Source organism: Teleopsis dalmanni, chromosome 2, assembly GCF_002237135.1.
Source record: "Teleopsis dalmanni isolate 2A chromosome 2, ASM223713v2, whole genome shotgun sequence".
Lineage (NCBI taxonomy): Eukaryota > Metazoa > Arthropoda > Insecta > Diptera > Diopsidae > Teleopsis > Teleopsis dalmanni.
The window spans coordinates 185095047-185120632 of NC_051847.1; the positions used below are offsets into that span (position 1 = coordinate 185095047).

Here is a 25586-nt window from a genome sequence, read left to right on the forward strand (position 1 = left end):
TGCAATTGTAGTTTGAAATTACCCAAGTTAATATGAAAGTGAATACAAGATACAAAAGTATCTATATTGGAATTTATACTCATAAATAAAGTAGAAGTATGACGCGTTTGTTTGCTAATTTGCATTCAGAATATGAATAAAATTGTATTTTTTCTTAATATGTAAATATAAATTAATACAGTGTCTTTATTAAATGTTATGATGTCAGACTTTTGTTGTCGTTATTGTTCCCATTACAGTTGTCAGTTTCACAGAAATATTTAAAATTTGAAAAAAGAAGCGGAAAAACATCATTAAATTAATGAACAAAAAGCAGTTAATTTCTAACAGCAGAAAAAATTAAATTAAAAAAATTTTTCAGTTTTGCCTCTTACTTTATAACATTTATTCTATTCTAAATATGTATCTACAAAAGCACTAGTAACTTATCTTGAAGTGGAGGATAAAAATTGAACAAAAGAAAAAGACTTACGTTATCAAATTGAAGTTCGAATTTTCAAATTTATATCATTCACAAAAAGAAAAAAGAAAGACTGAATAAAAATAATAATTTTTATTTTTCGAATTTGATAAGATATATATTTTAAGAAATATTTTTATGACATTCAAACATATAAGTATATGTATCTATACTCTATAGTATATAGATAAAAGATACTTTTTGTATTGAATAATTAAAAACTTGATAAAATTGAACATTTATTTTAGTTTAATCTTTTTTTTTTGGTTGCATAATTGAAAATTATATTTATAAAATTTCTGATAATAATCGATCGTATATTATTATCAAAGATTATTGAACTCTGTAAGAAGTGAGTAAAATTCTGAGCCGAAAGTAAAACCGTTTAGATTTGAATCGAGTTTTTATTACTAGATAAACTTTAAGAAGGGCGTACTAAAATTTTTTTTCATATTGGTATTTATACAAACAAGATATTTTTATAGATATCTTAAAGAAAATTTTATCTAATAAATTATTCAGATTAAAAAGTAGCGCACTTTAGATGCCATTTGTAAGAAAACTTTACTCAAAGGTATATAAAGTTTTCCCAACAAGTGTTACTTAGTTCCTAAAACATTTTTAAACATAAAATAAATCAGATTTTTATAAAAATGGTGCTTTTTAAATAAATGGATAGAAATTTGAAAAAATATCCTCAACATTAACAACTAAAGAAGTTGGTTGGTTGATAGCATTAGATAACTTCAATGTACCTCAATTAGCGATTTTTCGCCCTTCTGCTACCACATTCCTCGCAAGAACCCTAGTATAGAAGAGATTAAATCCATTCCGTCGAGTTTAAATAATTTAATAGGTCTTTCGTCCGATGAACATTCTGATTAACTATCAAAGAAGTATCTTCCTAAGCACCTATATCTTCTGGACGCCAAAGCCGGGCATTCACAGAGACAATGTATTATGGTTTCTTTTTCCTGTGAGTTTCTACAACTTCAACAAATCTTCAAGTGAAGATTATGGGGAATGCGCAGTTTCTCTGCGTGGGTTCCTGTACATCAGCATGACCAGAAAGTACTGCAGTAAGCGTTGCATTGTTCACGCGATCTCTTTTAATGAGTTCTGACGATCTATGTCACGATAATAATAATTTTTTTTACTAAACTGAAATCATATAATTTATAAAGAAACCTCTTCATCCCATACACGCATTTAATTGTCTTTTGTTTTTTTGCAATATAAAGCATCAAAAGCCACATTGTGAGATTTTAATCCAATAAAACTAAACCTCTTGGGATTGAATGCAGAAGATTTCAACCGCAATGCGTAAACTTCATTCCAGTAACTAAAAGGGGGAGAGTTGTGGTCAGGACGCTTAATACCTAGAGGTCTAGTTTTATTTAAGCCAGAAAGTTTAACTCATACATACATATACACATTATAATAAATAAACAAAATTAATTGTTAGCTAATAGCATCAATAATACTATGTTCAGACACACCTTAATTTCGCAAAAATCTTAATTTCGTCTTCGTTTCAGCGAAATGAAGTTATTTTTCCAAATAAATTTCAGTTCAGTTCTTAATTTCGTCTTCGTTTCACCGAAATGAAATTATTTTTCCAAATAAAGTTCAGGTTAGAACGAAATGAAGGTAAATGACCTTAATTTCGTTGAAACGAAGGCTGAAATTAAGGGACATTTCAAATGGTACTATGCGTAAGATAAATTTTAAGCAAAATATAAAATTGAGATAAGGAAAAAATGAAATTTTTTTTAAATAAATGTCAGTGATAGTTGACTTTAATAAAAGTCAACTTCATTACTTTTGAAAGTAGTGAACATTTTTGAATTTGAACATAGAGAAAAAACTATAACTCTTATTAATTTAAAATAGAGTGAAAAATAATAATTCATATATCTGAAATTCTCTAAAACTAATGAAACTACTGAATGCCATCCTTTATAATTATATTAATAAACTTTTAAAATTTCCCAGATACAAATGGTGTTTGGAACATGTGATTTCCCTAATTTCCTTAATTAATTTCGAAATGAACTTAATTTCATTTTTACGAAATGAATTTTGATGGAAAATTGACTCTTGGTGTCAAATTTATATTAAAGAAATAATTCTTTTTAATTTTAAATTTTAATTTCTATAGCTATTTTGAATATGTAATTTAACTCGTTTAGTAACTTATGTTGAGAGTTTTAGTCTTAATTTTTTGTGTCAGAAGTTACTAATAAAAAATCATGTACTTTAGTATTAAATAATATATCTATCTAATATCTAATATATGCAATACTGGGTTAAACAAATGACTGTTTATTTACCCTGTATATTTTATACACTTCATATAATTTTTATTGATAGATTTTGGTTTGAAATATATTTCGAAATAGATAAGTCATGTAAATGACCTAAATTAGACATGAGTAATTATTTTTTGACTAAAGTCAAATTGAACATTTATTGATTTTAAAATTATTTTCAAATGTAATTTAATTTCAATTTTCACAAATAAAATTATCATAATGCTTGGGGTTCACTATAAATCAATTGATAAATATTTACAAAATAGCATTTTATTTGATTTTTGGTTACTAATTTAGTATTCAAAATACTAATTAACTTTGCTTTATTGTATATTTTATATGATAATAAATTATTTTATTTTAAATGCAAATAAAAATTAAATCTATTTTTAAATTTATTGTATATATACGGATATGTATATATTTAGACTCTATAAATTAGTATTTTTTTATAACAAAAACCGATTAAAATAGTTATTCATATCACAGATTTATGATTAATTTTTTATTTGGAAAGTTTTTGGTTTTATTATGATATTTTAATCATGTCAATATTATAAAAATTTGCGAATATATCTTGACAAATAATCAGCATATTTAAAAATAATTTTAAATTTTAATAAATATTTTTTTTATTACTTATCAAAGTACTTGGTGAACTTGTTACTGTCAATTATAAGAATATCACAAAATCAAATACTAATATTAAAAACCTATTTGCGACAGGCAAATAGTGAGTGGACCCTTACTGCCTCAGTAGCCAGGTCAAGGGCTACCTGACTTAATTTGTAGAAACAAATCTGAGGTATCTAGGCTAATATCTGTGTTTACGGGACACTAGTCCATAGGACGACATGGAGCTAGACTCGGCCTTCCCTGTGGTACCTCTTGCAGTGGGTGTCTACCAGCCCATGAAGAAATGACACCAGAACACCTGATGTGTTTTTGTCCAGGTCTGGCCAGAACTAGGTTTAAGCTTCTGGGGGCCTCCTTCTTCAACTCACTTAGCGATATCTTCAGCATTAGCATTAGCCAGATTCTTATCTTTGTTAATGCCTCTGGCTGGTTCTAGTTTGACCCTCTATTTACTACCCACTATTACGAGGTTTTTTGTGGATTCAAAATGGCTTTCCTTTTTCTTTTAGCTAATTGGGGACGATTCGTCCTCCAACCACCACAACTAACTAACTAACTATTAAAAACCTAATAATACTAAATAAAATAGAGTAGAATAGAAATAGACAGGGTACCAGCTCCCAACAGAGCGTAGCTGTTAAATATTAAAAAATATTTTTTTTTTTAATATTTAACAATCGTAAGCTGTAGAAAGCTTTATTTATTTAAGATATTCGATTTACTACTTCCAATACCATATACCATTTACAATTAAAGTTTTAAGTTTTAATTTTTATTCATCGTTGGTATAGGTTGATTAGTATTTTTATAAGACTGCAATTTTAATATAATTTTTTTTATTTATTTTTAAATTTAAATATAAGTAATATTGATTATATAATTAAATATAAATATTAAATATTATTATATATAATATATGATTGTTATAAGCAATTGATGGGAACATTCTAGCCCTGTAAATATAGCTAAGTATATATACTGAAATAAAAAACTAAATAAAATAAAAAAATATAGTTTTATCAACGAGTTATCAATAGTATTTACTTTTTACATTCGCTATCGTAAATAGATCATAATATTAAATATACCGAAAGCCTTACTTTAAAAGTGATATACTAAAAATTATAAGCATTTAAAACTCGTTAATGACATTTAAGAACAATAATTACCAATAAGTTATTATTGGTAATGTATAAATTTGTTAACGAACTTTTTAAATTATTTTTAATTGCGTATAAATGTATAATAGACATATACCTATACAAATATTTTTTTAATTAAGTAATTAAAATTATAACTAATTGGGAAAAAATAAGTAGAGAAAATAAAAGAAAATTTTTAAAAAAAAAAATTTTTTTTAAATCGTTAACTAAAGTAATTATGTTGAAAATTTTACTACAAACATACACTACAATGTTACAACAACAGAAAACCGAAATATATAAAAACAGTGCCAGCTAACAGCACTAAAAAGCTAAAAATTGATAGGATGCAATTTAACAGTTAATTTTTTGTATAAAATAACTGTATGATTACTTTCAATATTAAAAAAATTTAATAATAATTTGTTATGTACTTATAAAAATAAATTGTAGTTCTCTACAGTTGTAATTACTTCTCTTCGTTTATATATGGTATATATAGACTAGACTTTCATCGTTGCCTATCTGAAAAAGATATTAAATGTTGTCAATATGTTTTTTAGTCTCGTTAAAACTCATATTCGAGGTCATATTATTTTACGTCTTTCTTTTGTGGTGTTTCCTTCAGGGTTTAACTCTGGCATTTCATCAATTGCAAGTAAGGATTATGTTATATGTACCCAAATAATTTCGGCTTTTTTCGTAGGATTTTTTTAGGATCTTCTTTTATTTTTGTTTTTAGTTTTTTTTTTAAAATATTAAACGTTGCTTTTATGTCCTCAATCCTGAGTGCTCATTCCGTTATCAAAGTATAGTACTTAGCTGGACTGCTATAGTGTGGCCGGTTGCATATTCATTTTCATTAATTTTCTTCCAGAAATTTGGGGACTTTTTTTTTCTGTTGATCTTTTGACATATGTATATATATTGATTATATATATATATTACATATTAATTTTTATATCATATATGTATATAATATATTTACATAGACTTTAACGACTATATGCATATATCCATAAGGATATTCCTTATATATTTTTATGCGCTTTTTTATTTGCCTAAGTAGCACCTAGGCGGCACTTTGATACCACACACCAAGTCAGAAAAATCATTTGAAGATCTATGGTATGTTAAAGATGTTTGCTGTTAGTTTGTAGACTTCCATAGTGGAATGTCTGTTGCAAAGCTTAGGCAGTTGAAAAAAAAAGTATATATAATATATAGATTAGTAACATATGTTATAATGATGTCAAGGGCATTTATGTAATAACATGGAGGTTATAAACAAAATTATATGTATACCATATATTAAAAAAACAGTATTTTTTAGAATTTACAATATAATTTTTTTATGATTATTTTTATTTTATGATTGGATATAAAAATTAAAACTAATTATTTATTATCTGCTAAAGGAAATTTTAGATATAAATTCATTAAAAAAACAAAAATTTTTAGAGAGAGAATGTATGGTATTATAATATTATTATATTATATTATATATTATTATATCATAATATTATGTATAATTATATTATAATATTATATGTTATTATATTATACCCCCTATAATATAAAACTATATACCCCCTCCGCGTTATAGGAAAACGCGTTTTAGGGGTATTCCCGTATACCCCGTATACACACGTGCAAAGGTATGCGAAGCTAATTATGAACTGTACAAATCCCCGCGTTATATGGAGAAATGCCCGTGTTATACGGGGAATTGAAATCGCGTAATATGAAAACGAGTTATAAGGGTACCGTGTTATAGGAGGGATTACTGTATTATTATATTATAATATCAAATTAGTCTTTTTCTAATATGATTAATTATATATATTTACATATATTTTTTATATATATTATAATATACATTTGAAATTGTTTTTTTTTTTCTGTGAAATTATTATATCAACATTAGTAGATATACATGTGTGTAGTTTTATCCCTATTTCAAGTAAATTCCATTTTTTTCAGATTAAACTCAATTTGTATAGAAAAATGTGTTTCTTTGTAGGATAAAATTGAGAAAATTCCCAAAATCCAAAAAAAAAATTTTTTTTCTAAGTAAAATTTTTTTCCAAGGTCTGTAAAAGTAATGTAAAATGTAATTATGTGTGTAGGGGATTTCCTATAACAACTTATTTCGCAAATAATGAACACACATCTAAGATATCAGACAGTACTTTGATTTATTCACTATAAACTTTTAATAAAGTTATAATATTATATATGAGTACAATAATCAGACCTTAAAAATATTGAATTTATCTAGGTGATTTCAACACACACATAAATATTAGCCGTAAAACTATAAAAATTTTGGTTAATTAAATTATTTATCAGTAAAAACAAAGTAGAGTAAAACATACCTACATATGTACGTTCGAGCCAGTGAGTCAAGTTTTTGGTTCCTCATAAAATGTTTTATGCAAAATGTTTAGTTTGCTAATACAAAATGCAAGTAGTCGGCGGTGAAATAACGTCTGGAGTGTTTTTCGTTTATTTAATGGTTTATATGTTAAAAAAAAAATTATAATTTCAAGTTAAATATTTCGAAGAAGAATAACCTAAAAATTAGTTTCATATTAAATTTATAATGGATAGTTGTAAAAAAAATTGAGTGAGTGGCACTAAATAATGCCACTAAATAATACGTCAGTTAATAGTTTTAACAATACAAAAAAAAAAATAATGAAAATAATATAAATAAATAATAATGAAAAAAAATATAAATAAAAAATAATGAAAAAAATAATAATAAAATATATTGCAAATTAAATTGAATACCATTATATTAAATATACTACAATACTATATAAAAATACGTATATATAAAATTTAATCTATTTCTGAAATCTTCAAAAAATACAAAATTTTTTAAATACCAGTTTACTAGTAACGACTATTTAAATCTCTCTCTCTCTCTCTCTTTGTCTCTCTCATTCTCTGAGAGATCTGTATTGTGTTGTATATTTTTTTTTAAAATGTCCAATAATATAAAAAATAAAATTAACCGTGTTTATCAGATATTCGTGGATACTTTATTTTTAACGTGTAAAAATTGTGGTGAGTTAACTTTATCTAATAAAATTAAAAAACATTAATTTATTCAAAAAAGATAAATTTAGTGACAAGATGAGGGATTCTTTTTGAATTTTTCATCAATAAATCTGTTTATTATCTATCTATTCATAACATCCTAAATATTTTTTTGTGTATTGTCGTTAGGTTGTAAATATATTGTAATTAATAGTAAATTATATTAAACAAATTTTAAAAATTTTTTATAAATAATAAGAAATTTTGAAACCAGTCGATAAAATTATTAATTAGACAGACACTAAATGCAGTTATTTTAGACACTAAAAATGACTGAATTTCATATAAAGTTAATTAAATTAGTCTAAATCTGAACTAACTTAAAAAAAAGGCGCGAAAGAGCGTATTTTTTTTTTTTTTTTATTAATTTTTTTTTTTTTTTTAATTTTTAAACATATTATAGTGAGTAGATAGATAAAATAATATTCATGTTAATAAAATAAAATTAATAATAGTAAATAATAAATTTATATATACCTGTACTTGTGCATACACGCAATTATACTTACCAAAAACAAAGCAAAGAGAATATGCATTGTCAGTGAAAGAAAAAGCGATGGGTTGGTATTATTAGAAGACCAAATATTTTTTTAAGGGTAAGAATTTAAATAACAGGTCAAAAACTCTCACGTAAACTCTTATTATTATTATTATTGTTAGGGGATGTGGCACTGCGACCGTCGCGTTAATTGTGCCCTCTTATGGGTTTAGAGTATGTCTTTAAGTCCTGTTGTGTTAATAAAAAGTAGTATAGAATCTATTTTACAAAGTTTTATTGCCTCTTCCGTAAGAATATAAATTTCCAGCAGCTTATTCCATATGAGCATTTGCGTAGGGGATTTTAACAACACATGTGTGGCCGACTCTTCATTCTCTTCACAGAATGAGTTTGCAGCCGTAAGTATACCTAGTCTTGTAAGGTGATATTTTAGTTTACAGGGTCCTGTTGGGATTCCTGCTATGATTTTAAGATTTTCTTTTGATAGGTTCATACAATTCTGGTATCTCTTATTGTCATAGGTACCAATAAGTGATTTGGATTGCGTTAATACTGGTATAACCAGAATAAATCTGGTACTCCTTTATTTTTATGAGGGAAAGGAGCATACTATATCCAAGTCCACAGAAAAGTTTCGACCTCATCATCGGTGTGGCTGCTCCTTTTCTGGCTAGTGTGTCCGCGTACCCGTTTTAGCGTACGCCAGTATATCCCGGTACCTAAAGAATCGACACCTGATTTAATTCGCCAAACAGTTTTAGCTTATCATGGCAGTCTTGCACCAGTCTTGAAGTCACCTGATGCGAGTTTAGTGTTTTGATCGCCGCTTGGCTATCTGTCAGTATTGTACGCACTTTAAAATTGCGTGAATTTCTGCTTGGAAAATGCTAGTATTTTTTCTCAGCGGTTCCCAATACTTTTTGCCTGGTCCGACTATTGCCGCTCCGGCACCTTCCTCCGTAAAAGAGTCGACAGTGAACCATGCGATTGTGCTGTTCGTTTAGTTGGTAGGTTTGATTGATGCTCTCCCAGCTTCTTTTGTTGTTTAGTTTAGTTTTAAAAAACTTATTATTTATATGAATTGCGTTCATAAAAAAATTACTGTAAGAGCCGTCCCTTGCACTCCATTGTCCAAAAGAGTCTTATTATGAAATAAGTAAAATCGTATATATCAAAGGTATTTGACGAAATTTTGTGCCGATCCAGTCACAAAATTTCGTCACTCTGTTAGTAAACAGAGTTTTTAATTTATATTCAAGTCTAGCTTTACAATCCAGTGTCCATTATAATCCAGTGTATTTTATTACATTATAATCTAATAGGTATTAGGTGTAATTCAATATTATATTTATTTTATTTTTTTATATATGATTTAATATTTCTGTTATGTGTTTTAAATTATCTTTAGTAATACATAGTCATTGTTATTTCTGTAATATTTAAAAAAAATGTTTCAAATTATCTTAAGTAATACGTGGTATAAGATGATTCCATATTTAAAAAAAAAAGGTTTTTTAATCATTTAATTAATTTTTTTTATTTTTTTTCAAAAGTTGTTTATTTTAGTGGCAAAAAAATATTTTTTAATTTTGATGTTGTTAATGTGTTATTAGACCGTCCGTTTCTTGAAGATGATCATCGCAGAAAGTCGAAATATCAAACTCAATAATAATGTTAAATTAAATTTATAAAAATAAAATAAAATAAAAGGGTTTCAAATTTTTAAAACTAAAATTGACTAAATAACCTCATTTATGTATATATCTTTTCATATATATAAATGACGACAAATGTAGTTGTAGTGTCTTTAACTAAAATCTTGAAATCATTCACACAGTGAGATCAGCTTATATTACGTATTTCAAAGAATATCTATGCTAAAATTTAACTGAACTATTAAAACATTACGATATGTATTCACTTATTATATTATATATATTGTTGCAACACTAAACAGTGTTGCAGATTCGTTGTTTAAATGGAACAACGAAACTCTCTTCAACTATATGTTAATAACAATGCTTGCAAAACATTGTTAATCTTTGGTAATATGTAAAGTTTATAGCTGACTCTTCATGACCTTTTGTCATGTGAAGGAATACGTAAGTAATTAAACCTGTTTGTTACTGCTAGGCCTATGCAAAATATGACAGCCGAGTGTATTTAATCTTTGTATCTTCGAGTTTATTTTGGTTAAGTGTGGCAGAGTCCGAACTGTGCCAATATAGAGGGGGGTAATACTAGACAATATTTTTGTCGAAATTTTTCTGTAGTTGACGAAATTAATAAAAATTAGCGAATTAGTCAAGCAGTTTTTTTTTATTATATACAGTATATCCATAGGTGTATATAGAAAGTAGTATTTTTATTCTTTTTAGATAACATTATTGTCTTGTTTTATGTTCAAAACTTCATTTAAGTATACTCTTTGATTAAAAACTAAAACTAATTCGAATAGAAGAATTCTTTTTTCATAGAAACAGTCGTGACTCTATACTTTCACCAGTTATAAATCACTCCCTGTGTTCACTATCGATAAGATCGAATTTGAAGTCAATACACTCAGAATTTCTTTTTATGAGGATTAATGATTGATTTAATTTTAAAAATATGTTTTTCTGTACTCCTAGTTAAACATGTATCAATGGGATCAGAATAGTGTCTCTTAACATCGACACATATTTTAAATATATTATTCGATCCAGTTGACAATTTGTTTTTTCAAATAAATTGACTTGTTTATTACGTGCTATTTCTTGTTTTAGAGACGAAATAAACTCTAAGACAATTCTCGTAGTCTAATTAGTCATGTTGTTAAATATGTATCAATAGGTTTAGAGAAGTATCTCTTACCATCGACCCATATTTTACATATATTATTTCAGAATTGACTTATATCAATAGTGGCGAAAGTATCCCATTTTATTATTTTTAATAAAAGTTTTGACGTGAAATCACCCAACAATCGGTACTGGAGCCAGAAAAGTCCTATTCTACCAATTTCATTATTGATTACACAAAGCGCTTTAGAGCTTTGTGAACAAAGTCGAGAACTAAATCTAGAGAAGTGCTCTTAATCTGATCCCATAATATCTAAACTCGAGCAAAGAAATCTGTACAATACAACTCATAAATACATAGATTTCATAATAATTCATACTTTCATAATTGAGAGTGAGAGAAAGAAATAATTGAGTGCCTATGATTATAAATAAAAGAGAGCAAAAAAGAATTAATCATCATCAGTTTTTCCTTAGTACATGAAAAACAAAAAGATTAAAAATATCAGGGCAAAATTTTTTGAAAGTTGAAAGTCTATAACCCCGCCCTAACAATCCTCAAGTCCACTTCTGGACTCTCAGGAAGATATGTTGATTTAAGGTCCGTCATCAACTAAAATACAAATAAATGATATGATTTCTTAGCCTAGTTAAAGCCTAGTGTGGGGTAAAGATAAGCCCCCCAGCCATTATGGAGTAAAAGTGCGTAATAGCACTAACTCAAGAAGAAGAATCAAGAAGAAAGTCTCTAACGCGTTTACTCTAAAGATTGAAATCTTCTTGACTCCGTCTATTATTGGCGCTTAAAAGTGTCGAGTCGCAACTTTATTTTTACCAGTTGACAAGTTTCTCTAATGTTTCTAATGTTTATATTATCGAAATTTCCTGTTAATAGAATTATAAAAAAACAACACTGATTGTTTTTAGGTGTCATCTGACGTTTCCATACGAAAGTTTGATATTATTCATCTTAACCATCAAGAGTGCATCGATCAACTTTGTGTAATAATATAATTAAAAATATTTTTATTGCTCTTATTTGTTTCGATCATATAAAATGTATTACATTTTTCCGCTTATATTTCTTAAGAGGGGATCTAACCCCTCTGAATGCGCCACTGGTTTGGTTTACAAACAATTTCTTGAGAAAATGTTTAAGTTGTTAACTACGCATGTTTTTCTATAAGACGTTAGTCCACTGCTACTGGTATTTAACTAACTAGCTACATGTTTATATATATAGCGTCTTATAAGCGCTAACTTTAACAGCGTTTACTTAAAATACCTGTTATCAATATTTTTCTATTGTTAAATCTAAAGCATTTGCCATTTGTATGAATTAGAGAGTAAATACTTTCAGTCTATCTTCCTTCTTAACTAACACGAACACAAATAATTGACAAGATAATATCTTGTTTTCTGCAGTATCTATCTCTATTCAGATATCGTATCTCGAATCTCGTGTAGGAGTTTATCTTGTACAGGCATTCGCAAACCTAAACTATTTTAAAGTTAATTCACATTTCAAATTAAAATTTAATTTGCAAATAATTTGATTCCCGCGAAAGATACGTGATTTAAACATTAAATTTATCTGCTAATTACGTACTAGGTAGTACTGCATAAATTCATTATATGCTTTTAACAACATTCGATGGATTTTTTATATATTTTTTTCTGTTATTGTTTTTATAAAAATTTTAGTTTTATTTATTTATATTTTTTTCTTTTGTTATTGTTAGTGTTTTTAATTTTTTGTTTTCGTTTTCGTTTTTCGTTTAACACACATATGAATAATAAATTTGTTGCTGGTCGCAGAGCCGCCTTTTAGTTAAATATTGTTTTGGTTTTTTGGCTCGTTCGCATATAAATTCTACATACAATATTTCAGTCAGTTTGCGAGCGCCCATCGACGTCTATCGGCCGTAGTAGTCCGTAGTCCGTAGTAGTCCGTCGCACGTAACACGCAAATAAAATATCAGTTTTTGCTCTTGATTTCGCTTGTTTTTAAAGATTATTTTATGTACTGCTGCGCTAGTTTATATAGATAAATGTGATAAATTTATATACTTCACTTCAATTAATAAAAATTAAAATAAATTAAAAAAAAAGAAAAATTTCATTAAGCAAACAACTTCAACTTCAACTCGTGCCTTTAAGAATTTTTGTGTCAATTGCAAAAATTTTTTTTTCCCTCTGAGTTCAATGTGCAGTGTAAAATGTGTAAATAATATTAAATAGTTTTCATAATAAAAAACACAAATTAAAAAAATAAATAAATAAAAAAAAATGCTTTTTACCCATTTTTGCTAATTTTATACTTAGCAATTATTTATAATTATTTTTACTTTGCCAAAATAATTACAAAAAATTTTGTAATATATATATTATTTGCATAGATACTAATCGTCTTTCTATATATGTTTTTTTTTTCATTGATTTATTTTCACTGCAGAAAATAAATATTTCTAAATGAAAACAAATTATTACATTATATTGAATTAGTACATCCAAGTGAAGTGAAGTGAAGTGCATCAGTATGTCAAGAATTGATTTGGCTTTCAAACGAAACTGCTGCGTACCCAAAGATGCCTTAAGACTAAGCCATATTGAAGTTCTTAACTTTTTAAACAATTTTTAATCTTCAAAGTTTTTAATGTATTTTTGACCACAAATATTTTGTTGTGATTTTTTTCTTATTAAATTTTTGGTATATACTTATTATACATGCTTATTAGTTGTGTGTTGTTGTTATTGTGCAATGTTTTAAATATTTAAACTTAACATGAAAAAATTGTATAATAAAATTTAGGTTGTATACACCTTTTTTGAATTATAAAATAGAAAAAAAAACCAAAAAAAAAAATATGTATAATAAAATTGTAAATAAACTCTTTTGCAAACATTAAATATGTAAACAAACAAAAACAAAAAAAAAAAAAAAATAAATAAATTAAAAAAGCAAACAAAAAGTTTTTTTTATAAATTTCAACTAAATTTAAATGCAAATTTTAAATTTAAAACAAAATCAACCTAAATTATTGCTCACATTTTGCGATATTTGTTGTTAACATTAAAAAACATGAAATTTCTTCTAGGACTTGCCAATTGGGCAACAGACTCGCGTGATAAATACGATGGCAATCAAACAGATAAGGTAAGTGCACTACTATTTGTTTATTTATTTATTTTTTTCTTATATATTTATTTTTGCATAAATAATTGTATTTAATTAATTAAGTTAGAATTCTCTTAGAAGAGCATATTTACATACATACATAAATAAGATACTTTTTCTTTTGTACATAAATTTATTAATATGGCAATCCAAAAGTGCCAACAGGTACGCAACAGATAGTATTCCTTTAATAATTCATATAATTCAATTATAATGTATATACTATGTATGCCTTAAACTTAGCAGCAATAGATTTATCCATGTGATAGACAGACTTATTGCACTTTATAATATATGGAACAAAAACAAACGATCAAAGGTACGCACAACCAAAAAAAACCCAACAATCGATTAAAACAACTGAGTTATTAGTACAATACACTACCTAAGTAATCATGTATAATAGTCTTCCTTTAATATTTTATACAATCCAATTGTAATGTATTCTCTGTGTATGCCCTTCACTAAGCAGCAGTAGATTTAACCATCTAAGACATAGACTTGTTGCCCTTTAAATTATATGGAACAAAACGAAACCGTCAAAGGTGCGCACATCCATTAAAAGCCTAACAAATGATTAAAACAACTGGAATTAGTATCAATATACTACCTAAGTAATCATATATAGTAGTCTCGTAATATAATAATACTTATAATTACTTAAATAGTTGCCTAAGTTGTTTTGAGTCCACTTTCTGTTAATAATTTGTGTGTCATATAATGACTTATATAAACTTTTTAATAAAAACAGTTTTTTTTGTAGTTTTTTTGTGTGTATTTATTTATATACTTTTTCCCTGCTTTCTTTCATATAAAAATTGTTAACTTATCAAGTTATTTTTGACTTCTTCATTAGGGCAAAATGTTATAACAGCTGTTATCAAACTTGACGCCCCTGTTATAACATTCCGCTGTAATGAAAAATCGAAAAGGTTATAACATTTGACATTTTATATAGGAAGGAGCTCATATGTATTTAACATATAAAAACTATAAAAAAAATATAATTTTCATATCTTTCACTATCACTTTTTAAAGTGAGTTTATTAAAAATAAAAAGTTCACATAAATTTTTACATAAATGAACATACAAATAATAATAATAGGGATCTAATAGGGATCTACAACAAACATGCCCCAAATGTGGATATACTACTCAAACCATGAGCCATCTCATCAACTGCTACAAAGCGACTTCAATATAATAAAGCTAACATACACACCTACCCAAAAACATATTAAATAATAATTTTCTACATGATCACCTGTTAGCTCGATACATATAGTCTAGCGTTTTTCTAATTCCCTCTTTTTTATTCCCTCCAAATAATAGGTTTTCTCAAAGCTCTCAAAATACGCGTTTGTTTCGGTAATGATTTCTACATTCGACTCAAATCTCTTACCGCGCAGCCATTTCTTTAGGTTTGTAAACAAAAAATAGTTGCAAGGGGCTAAATCTGGAGAATATGGTGGATGGGGTAGCAGTTCGTAACCCAATTCGTGGATTTTGGCCATCGTGACTAGACAAGTGAAAACTCACGTAAAAAAAAACCTCGTAAAAATTCACGAGGTTGTCTCCTTTGAACGGCTATCAAACACCAACTGAACGACGTAGCTTGCTCTAAATTAAAAAGTTGCCTGGATTAACTGCGCGGGAAATTCAAAAAGTCATTGACTTATCAAACCGCCCTCGTACATTCCATATGTGTACAAATATGTATATTTAAAAAGAAGTATACTTACTGTTGTTGTTTTCAGATCATTATATCAATACACACTTTGCTAAAAGATTAAAACTAATTCTATCAATTCTTTTTCTGTAGCTGATAATATTTTCTGGTGTTTCTAGGTTTCATTATTAAAATTCCTGTTTAATATTAGTACCAAAATATGAAAATAAAAATATATCGGAATTACAGAGCTTTTATTATCTTTAGATATTATTGTCTTTTATTGTCAGGAGGTTGGATCCTCCCTCTAAACTGCTCCTACTAGTTCTTAGTCCATTAAATAGCCCTTAGTTTGATGCCTGACATGTAGTTCTTATACTTAAACGAGTTCGGAAATTTTGATAGTTCAAGTTAATTTTTGGAAAATCTTCGTTTTAGACATAATTCTAGTTTCTCGGTCATGCCCCTGTGACAACGGATTTTACAAAAGACAGCAATTTGGCACGTCTATTTATATACTTCCCATTTGTGTAATTATTGAAAAAATGGCATATAGTAGTTGAAAATAGATAGAGTGTGTAGTTTTGATGGAATAGTTTTAATACTTTAAATCTCGATATCTTGAGAAATAATATATATGCGAATATATATGCTTATGTATCTCACGTAATGGAAAAAGTTCCTCAAAACAGTTGATTACTAAAACACGTTGTTAAATCGGCGTTTTGGGAAAGTCAAAATCGCATTCGTTTTGAGATGTTACGTTTTTTATTGAAATATATTTATGGGTAAACATTTTTAAGACCTATATCTCGGTCAAATTTAAATTGGACCCTCTATATCGCGCATACGACATTTTTCGTTTCTTGAAGTATGGAACCGCTTAGTGCTTTCATTCTTATGTTGGTCCAATCTGTATACATTTCATTATATATTGTATGTATATATATTATACATATATATATATATATATATATATTTTTAAGTGTAATAGAATTAATTTTTAAACTAAACGTTTTAAGCCAACTTTTGTTATGATGATAAATTTTATAAAATTTTGTATATCTCTGAAGTACTCATTGACTTTTATAAAAATTTAATAGATAAGCAAAAATTATTTCATAATTTGTTTATGAAAAGTCAACAACCGAAAAATATTTTGTCAAGCTTTCGTATTAATGCAATGGTAGTCACTATATTGCTTATATATCTGCGTTGCAAAAAAAAATCTCAAAATAAATTTAGAAAATCTTAGGTACCTTTAGCATTTGCATCTGAATGTACGCCATCAATTTTTCATATGAAATAATATAATAAAATAATTCAAAATTGAGTAATAAAAATATTCTCTAAATCATCGCAATAGTATTTAAGAACTAAAATCTAGAAACAATATTGTGATTGGTATTATGATTTCGTACTTAGTGTTTTTCAAATAGACATCTATCTAAAACAATATATTTTTATACATGTTATATTTATTTATTTTAGAAACATGGAACTTGGGATTTATGGAATTATAGCTTTAATAATAGTTTATATTAGCCAACCATGTATGTTTGCATATGAACGCAACGAATAAGATAAGAATAGAAAACAAATGAATGGCCTTTAAGTGAGTTAATGCTTGAATCTAAAATTAAATTAATGCATTATAATGATAGAACGAATTGATAGAATTGATTCAATGATAGAATGAATTAAAATAGTTTCGAGTTAAATTCTTTTTTAATAATATTATTTATGCTAATATGAATGAAATAAAAACCTGTTGTAAAATAAATTACAAATAAAATACCATCTAAAAAACAACTGCTATAAAATAAATAAAAAATATAACACCAAATAGGTAGTATATGTAATACAGTCAAACTTTCATAACTCGAAGTCCAATTTTACAAAGAAAAGCTTCGACTTATGGAGACTTCGAGTTGGAGAATTTTTTATTTTTTTTATTTTTGTAAGAAACTAGAATTACATTTCAAGGTATTAATTTATTTGCATTCAAATAAAGCACAGAAATTATAGTGAAGTATAATATTCAGAAATTAGGGTTTGGGACTTTAATTTTTTTCTTATTTTCAGTAAAAGGAGATTCCACTTTATTCATATTAGCACTATCAGTTTTAGTATCAGTCGTTTGCAAATATAAATTCAGAATATTGAATGAGTCTTCTACTTCATTTTTGAAAGTATGATAAAGTATGACATCCTCGGAACCCTCATCCTCACTTTCCGTTGCGCTTATCCAGTAATTTAGAGCTATAGTGCTCCATAATATCTGTAGGAAAACTTGATGTACAAATTTCTTTGCCAAGCTTAATATAATCGTTATATATAATCGTTAAAAGATATAGAGAAATTCGAGTTATGGAGGCAGAATTATATGTAATTTGCTCTCTAAAATCTTGGTTCACTATTTTTGGTCCGAGTTATAGAAAATTCGACTTATAGAATTTCGACTTATGGAAGTTTGACTGTACATGTAAAATTTTTCTCTCGTTGTTGTTCTAAGCAGTTGTTACTAAGCAGTGAATGAAATTCGAATAGTAAGCAAACAAATAAATTTTGCTTCAGTGAATACTTGAACGCGAATACAAACAACAAATAAGAAAAAATCCAACGCCTTTTAGTCTGCTGCATGCCTTGTTTTATTATTTCATTAACTTATTATCTCTATTTCGTACCTATCTATCTATCCATATACGGGTATATAGTTTTTATTTTCTTTGGCAACTTTATTTGATCCGACTTTTTTGCTTACAACGGAACTAAACCGTTAGCTATAAGTCCTCATACAATATAATTTATATGTATGTTTTGTTTTATTGATCGGAAAAACAATATTTACATAAAATCGTAATTTAGGCTCACGAAAGCGAATTTCAGCTTCACATTTTACTTTTATTGTTATTTATCAGTTTCAAATTTTTTTTAAATATCTTTTTGCTTGAAGTAAAAAGTGCCAAATGTGCACAAAACTTACTCAGATAAAATTCTTATTTAAAAATTGTGTCAAGTGGATGACTTTTCTGAGAACGTTTTCAATTTTGGCATTTGTTCAGCAGATTGATGATTAGCATTTATAATTATGATGAAATATTTATAAATTTTTTTTATATTTATTTCATAGGTTCAAGCAATTTCATGCAATTAAATTATTAAATAATTTTGCATATATTAGAAATAATTATAATATATAAAATGAATGTCGCTTTTTGTATTAATTTTTTTAATTATTGCATAAAAAATATACGTTGATTATGATACGAGTATATCGAAAGAAAGTTATTATTGTTATAATTATTATTATCTAAATACTGCTATTCTCGAATGTATTTGGACTTGCGTGTTGCTCTGGTCTTTATTCTAAAGAATTGCTCTTTCAATTCCAGTTCGTTTATTGGGCTTTTCTGGCGTTGTATTAACTCTGTTTTTAGACAAACTTTTCCAATTTTTAGTGTTCATAGTAAATATTTTGTTTTATTCAAGATACTCATAATCTATCGTTTGTGTCGATTAATTCAAAATCTTCATATTATTTTTTTTGGTAGAACGTTGTTTTCTCACATAGTACCTATAAATCAATTAAATAATATTAATTTAATTAAATTTCAAAATTTATTATTTCTAAATACTTTTCTTGAGAATAATGAGTGAGAGGTGAGGTAACGGTTACTTAAGAGGTGTTATTTTGTTATTTTGATATTCCATTATCATTTTTATAAAGAGCTATTTCGAACAGTAGTGAACTACAATAACAAAAAATAATTTTATATTATTTTTAATTAATTGAATTTTTGGCTGTTTCGAGTATTGCCAAATACCCATCATCAGTGGTCTTGGAAATAATTCTTGTATTTAACAATTCGTAAATAATTTTTTGAGACTGTAAGTACCAGGAAGAGAACTCGTGCTCTGCTAAATTTGAAGCTCAGAGTCAGCGCAACTCAACCAACTGACCCAAAACCGTACTAGACTTTTATGTTCGCACATTTTTCGGCGTTTTGTTACTTTTCTGTGAAAGTTTTTTATAAACGAATTTACTTGCTGTGTTTATATTAAAACGAAATCATAAACTAGCTGTAGAATAATTTTTATTAGATTATCATGTATGTACAATTACATCTTTATTGTGCTAAAAAATTGTAATTATAGTGTGATAAGTTATCACAGCTTTTATGCTTTAGATTCAATCTAAATCTAAGAATGTCCCACTTAGGTTAGGTTAGGTTATACCGGCGATCCGTAGTGGATCCACTTAGGCCTATTGGTCCATTGTGTTGCCGTATATATAGGAAAAATTCATGGTTTAAAACCACCAAGAACCTTTGACAAAGCATAAAATGCTATTTAGTGTCAGGTCTTGTAATTGGTCAAGGTCCTCAAGAAAGGGAGCTCTTAGAGTATTAGGTCGCCGCCGTGCTGAGCTGGGCAAAAACATAGTAGATGATAGTTACTCTCATCGTCTTCCCCGCAGCTGCGACAGATTTGAAATGTGCCACTTACACAGTAAGGAATACAGTCTGAAGAATTTGTTACAGTTGAAGATTTTATATAATATAAAATCCGTATATAAAATGTCAGCTTCTATATCATTAAATATCTATCATGATCTATTGTATCGATAATAAATGGGTTTCTATATATTTTGTTTTTGTGGAAATATACGTATTAAAAGTTTTTAAAACCCTGTCGTGAGCAGATAAGTTATCATTAAACATTTCCTATAACTTTGACAAAAAATGGTATTAAAGCTATGTTTTAATCAAATTCCAAAATACCTGGGCTCTTTAACGTGGTTATCTGAACTGCATAGCTTAATTGCGTTACCTTGAACTACATAGTCGTTTATATGATTGCACCTAATGACTTATATAATAATTAAAATATTGTGATTATTTTTTCTCTGAGCCAATTAAGTTAGTATAATGATTAAATCTTAATTTAAATACAGTTCGTTTTTTTTATTATAAAACTTGTAATTTAAAAAATTCGTTTTATAATATTTTATATACACGCGAGTATTATTTTAATATGCAAAAATAAAGTAGTTAAAATTGAGTTTGACAATTTAAAAAGGTTTTAATTATTAAAGTTTTTTTGTTAAATGCATACCACTCTACAATAAAAAAGATTTAAATGTAGAACGTAGTAAATTGTTATTGGAGATACTTAAGTAAAAAATGTATAATGCAATAAATTTGAACTTGGGTATCAAAGGCTAACGTCACATTTGATTATTTAATGTTGACAAAGTCTGGTTAATAAATCTGCTTTATTAATCAATTATAATTCTTAGATTATGAAGTTTTTATTGTATTCTAAAATTATATCACTAATTTTTTTTTTTAACCTTGATTAAACTTACGACAAAGATAGATTTTCTCCTCATTATAATTTCTAATTTTTCGGTTCTCCGATAAGTCCATTTGTATTTGTTTAAATGTCTTGAAATTTTGATAGAACATTAATATAATAACGACAGACAGACGGACAAAGGACAAGCAAATGAAAATCTCAAAAATGAATCGTTCTAATCAATTATATTGTTGAAGACAACAAACTTATAGATCTCGTGACTCAAGATATAACTAAGGCTTTATAAGATAGACGTTAAAATTAATGAAGAGAGTAGCTAAGAGAATTACGAATGGTACTTAGTCATTGTACAATGGAGCACCTTTCTGAGCTGACCATCTTTAGCCAATCATATCCTTAGTCGTCTTAAGAAGAAGAAGGACTCAAGAAGTGTCCAGCGCTAAAATGAAAAATCTTTAAACGTTAGACGTCAAATTTAATGCATAGAGCAACTAGTTTGTAATTTTTGTTATAATTCTTATTTTTTAAGAATTGTGAACTATACTTAGTCACACCACAGTAAAACGCCTTTTCTACAACTGTCTAATTCTAGCCTAACGCTAACTAAATTTACTAGGCAAATACGTCCTTAGCTCTTTTCAAGAAGTCTTCAGCACTGACATGGAAAATCTTTACACATTAAACTTAATAAATAGAATAGCTGGATTGTTATCTGTGTTATAATCCGTATTATTTAAGAGTTGTTAACAACCATAAATCATTCCACATTGCTGGACATTTATTGCAGCAACTTAGTTCTAGTGTCAAGCTGAGCGATATTCTAGGCAAATTCAGCACTAAAACTAAAACTATTCTCCAATATTAAAGTGGAGATTAAAGTGGCAAATGTGTCGTTAGTTCGCAAATGGAAGTGTTCAGCACTAAAACTATTCTCCAACATCAAGGTCCTGAAATGATTTAATGAAATGATTTCAGTTTTCGTGTTAAGCTGTGGTATCACAATGAAGTCAAAGTGAGTTAGTTAATTGGACTAGTTGCCACAGTAATCTAATCTAAACTAGTCGTTGTGCAGCAGGACCTGCACTAAGTAGATCAGGCGTCCTACGAATCAAGAGTAGCTTTATTATTAATTTATATTACGTTAGTAATATTAAGTAATTTATTATAAAGTGTTTGTAGTATAGAGAAGTTTCTAAAAATAGTGAAACTACAACAACAAATTTTTTTTTTATATTATTTTAATTAATCGAATTTTTGGCTGACCATACATACAGCTGTTTCGAGTATTGTCAAACACCATCAACAGTGGTCTTAGAGTTATTTCTTATATGAACTGAATTAAATATATGTATTTGATTTTTAGTTTCGTAAGTAACAAACCAAATGGATATACACATATATTGAATTTGTATAATATATTAAATAGGTAATAATATTTTTAAATGCTTGTAGTTTTATTTTATTTTTAAACATTCTAGATTTAATATAAACACATATATTTAAGTACATTAAGCAGTAATATTTAAATAATTATTTTGAAGTTCTTTGATGTACTTCTAATTAACGATTTCATAATTTCTTTTGATTTTCAGACACCCACAGATACATCGAAATTGAATCGTAAAGAATCATATAAGGCGCAACGTAAAAATTATCGACGCGAAAAGAAACGCGTTGCATCGGAATTATTCAATTCACTACAGGACCCCGCTGTGATTGTGCTCGCCGACTGGTTGAAGGTGAGTACCAGTAATTTCATTTAAAAATCTATGTAATTAATGGTTGCTTAGAAGAAATTGATTAAGATTAAGAATTCCGATAGAAAAAGTTTCTACAATTATTCAATCTTGGCATAAATTTTTAACTTAAGTAAACTTTAACGATTTCAAATGCCGGTAAATGTGACTGATAATACTCTTATCAGTTTTGAATCACTCCATAAAACAATCCATAAATAGACGCGCCCACTAATAATAACATTAACTGTTTTACACAGATAAGAAATATGTAAGTACGGGTACTATCTGGGTGACGTCTGTATTTGTTGTTGTAATCAACAATGAGTTTGATTTTGTTATGTATTTAAATTAAATGATAATAATACGAGAATATTGTTAATAAAATAAGTATCTGTATATTTTTGAATATTGTAAATATATTTATGGCATTTAAAATATATTTTCATCGTGCTTTAGAATTATTTTTGATGAAGGGTTGCTACTTTAGAAATATTGAAATATTCATGCCGTTTTTAGGTTGAAGGTTATTTCTTGCCGTTATCGTATTCCAATCACATATAAATAATTAATTTTAATAAAATATGAATTATATGTTTATAAACTGTATGTGCTTTATTTATACAAACATACTGACGAGTGAATGAACACACTTTTTTCAATATGTCATGTGTTATGAATTTGAACACATGTTCAAAATGAGCTAATGGCATTGCTTTGTATTGAAATTATTTACTTCTTTGTCATGTACTATACAATTCTTTGTAATTATTAATTTATATAATTTTTTTATTCGGTTTTTTAACATTTGATAACTTCCTGAATTTAAAAGACACGTTCCAACTATATCTTCTAATCTTCATATCTTCTAACTATCATATCCATTTTATACAGGTACTTATTATTCCTATGTATAAAGAGAAACTTCTTTGCTTACGAATTATCAAATCGAAATTGTCACTGACAAGGTTCAATAAAAAAGGAATGGCTATAGATCTTTCCTTTAAGAAAAGTTTCTATACACTTTGAATGTGCTTAGCAGCTTTTCCGTAGATTATCGTAAGAACTTATAGTAAGTTCCTTAAGCATATTATTCGGGTACGATTTCGATGTCCAAGACACATCCATTTAACAATTAATTTTAATAAACTATATTTATCAGCCTCTCCGGCTACTCTACTAGCTACTAGCTTTTAAGATGAAGTATTGATGATTTGAAAATAAAGAATATAGATCTCCCTTTAAAGAAAAGTTTTTAAATAATTTGAACCTATTTAGCAGATTTTCCGTGGATTTATCGCAAGAACTTATAGTAAGTTCCTTAAGCATATTATTCTGGTACGATTTCGATTTTCAGGGTGGACGCATTTAAGTATTAATTTTAGTAATCTATATATTTATCAACTTTTCCGTTACTTAGAATAGCTAAAAGATCTATTGTGCCCCTTAGTTGGATTAGAGTGTTTCTCCAAATTTAATGAAAGACAGTATAAAGCGTATCTTTTCTAGCCTTGAATCTTACATTTTGTGGATCTGCTATTTAAAACTCATAAGTGTATATATAATACTGTAAATATAAGAAGTACCTAATAATATTACTATTCTTTATATATAATATGATTTAATGATATAGTGAAATCCTTATAACACATTCAAGTTCTTTCTTGGCGAAAGAATAGAAAAAATCGGTATAAAAATCCATAATACTGTATATACGAAATGCTATAAAAACGAAAGGAACAAAGGAACTTTATCACAAAATGTTTATTTAATCTTAAACGTTTATTCAATCTTTAAAGTAGTCCCGCTTTGCTTTAATGTTTTAATGATACCGTTGCCAAAGCTGTTTTTTAAAATACTAAGTTTTAGAAAAACTTAGTTTTAATTTAAGTTTCATTCATTAACTCGGTAAACCCAAAAAAATATGCTCTTTACAATACAAACTCAGGATATCATTGGAGCAGTATTTATTCCATTTATATATAATTTTGCCTTCAGAGATAGTCAAATTCACTCAGAAATTTGAGTGAAACATGTCAATGATAAGAAGCAATTTTGAACGGTGATTCAGTTAATGAACATTAATTCGCGTACCATAGAGCATCACATTTACCTGCTAGTTACCACGCCCGTTAATGGTAGCACAACCAATACACAAAAAAAGACACGATGTTTCGTTTATATTTTATATATATATATTAGCTAGTATCGGAGTTCTAGGTAACTAGATAGGTAAACGTGGCTATAAATTACACGGGCAGTCGATACATTGAACCAAATTTGTTCATTCTGATACCTCACGATTCCAGTAGGATCGTTAAAACTTGAGTTTTAAGTCTGATAAAATATATATATGGACAACATCAAATATTTTCAAATTAATAACACTGTACCATCATCCTCAAAATTGTATTTAATTAATTTTTATTGTAAATTTTCAAAATAAAATTATTATTAATTATTAATTTAATGGGCACGAGTCTATTAAAATACCTTATTTTATTAAATATTTTTCTAATTTTTTTGATTAACAATTTGTGCAGAAAAAATTAATTATTCTGCATCTGTCGTGCATATAAAGTGCTTATTTCACTTCCCATACTGCCATAAATTTTGTTCTAAACTTGTATTATCTTCTCATAAAAATAGTTTATAGTACATACATTAATGCTTTAATTGCTTAATTAAATTTTTGGACAATGAACCTTGAAAATTAATAATTAAGTGATTAATTTATTTT

At 27.1% G+C, this 25586-nt stretch overlaps 1 protein-coding gene across 1 annotated transcript in view; it reads left to right on the plus strand.

Moving 5' to 3' along the window:
- The window catches only part of LOC119680929 (oxysterol-binding protein-related protein 8), a 52255-nt gene that overhangs the window by 16289 nt on the left and 10380 nt on the right, over window positions 1–25586 (plus strand). The window contains exons 2-3 of the mRNA XM_038093953.1: window positions 14039–14097; window positions 22703–22849. Coding sequence (XP_037949881.1) covers window positions 14039–14097; window positions 22703–22849 — 206 coding nt within the window. The remainder of the gene's footprint in view (window positions 1–14038; window positions 14098–22702; window positions 22850–25586) is intronic.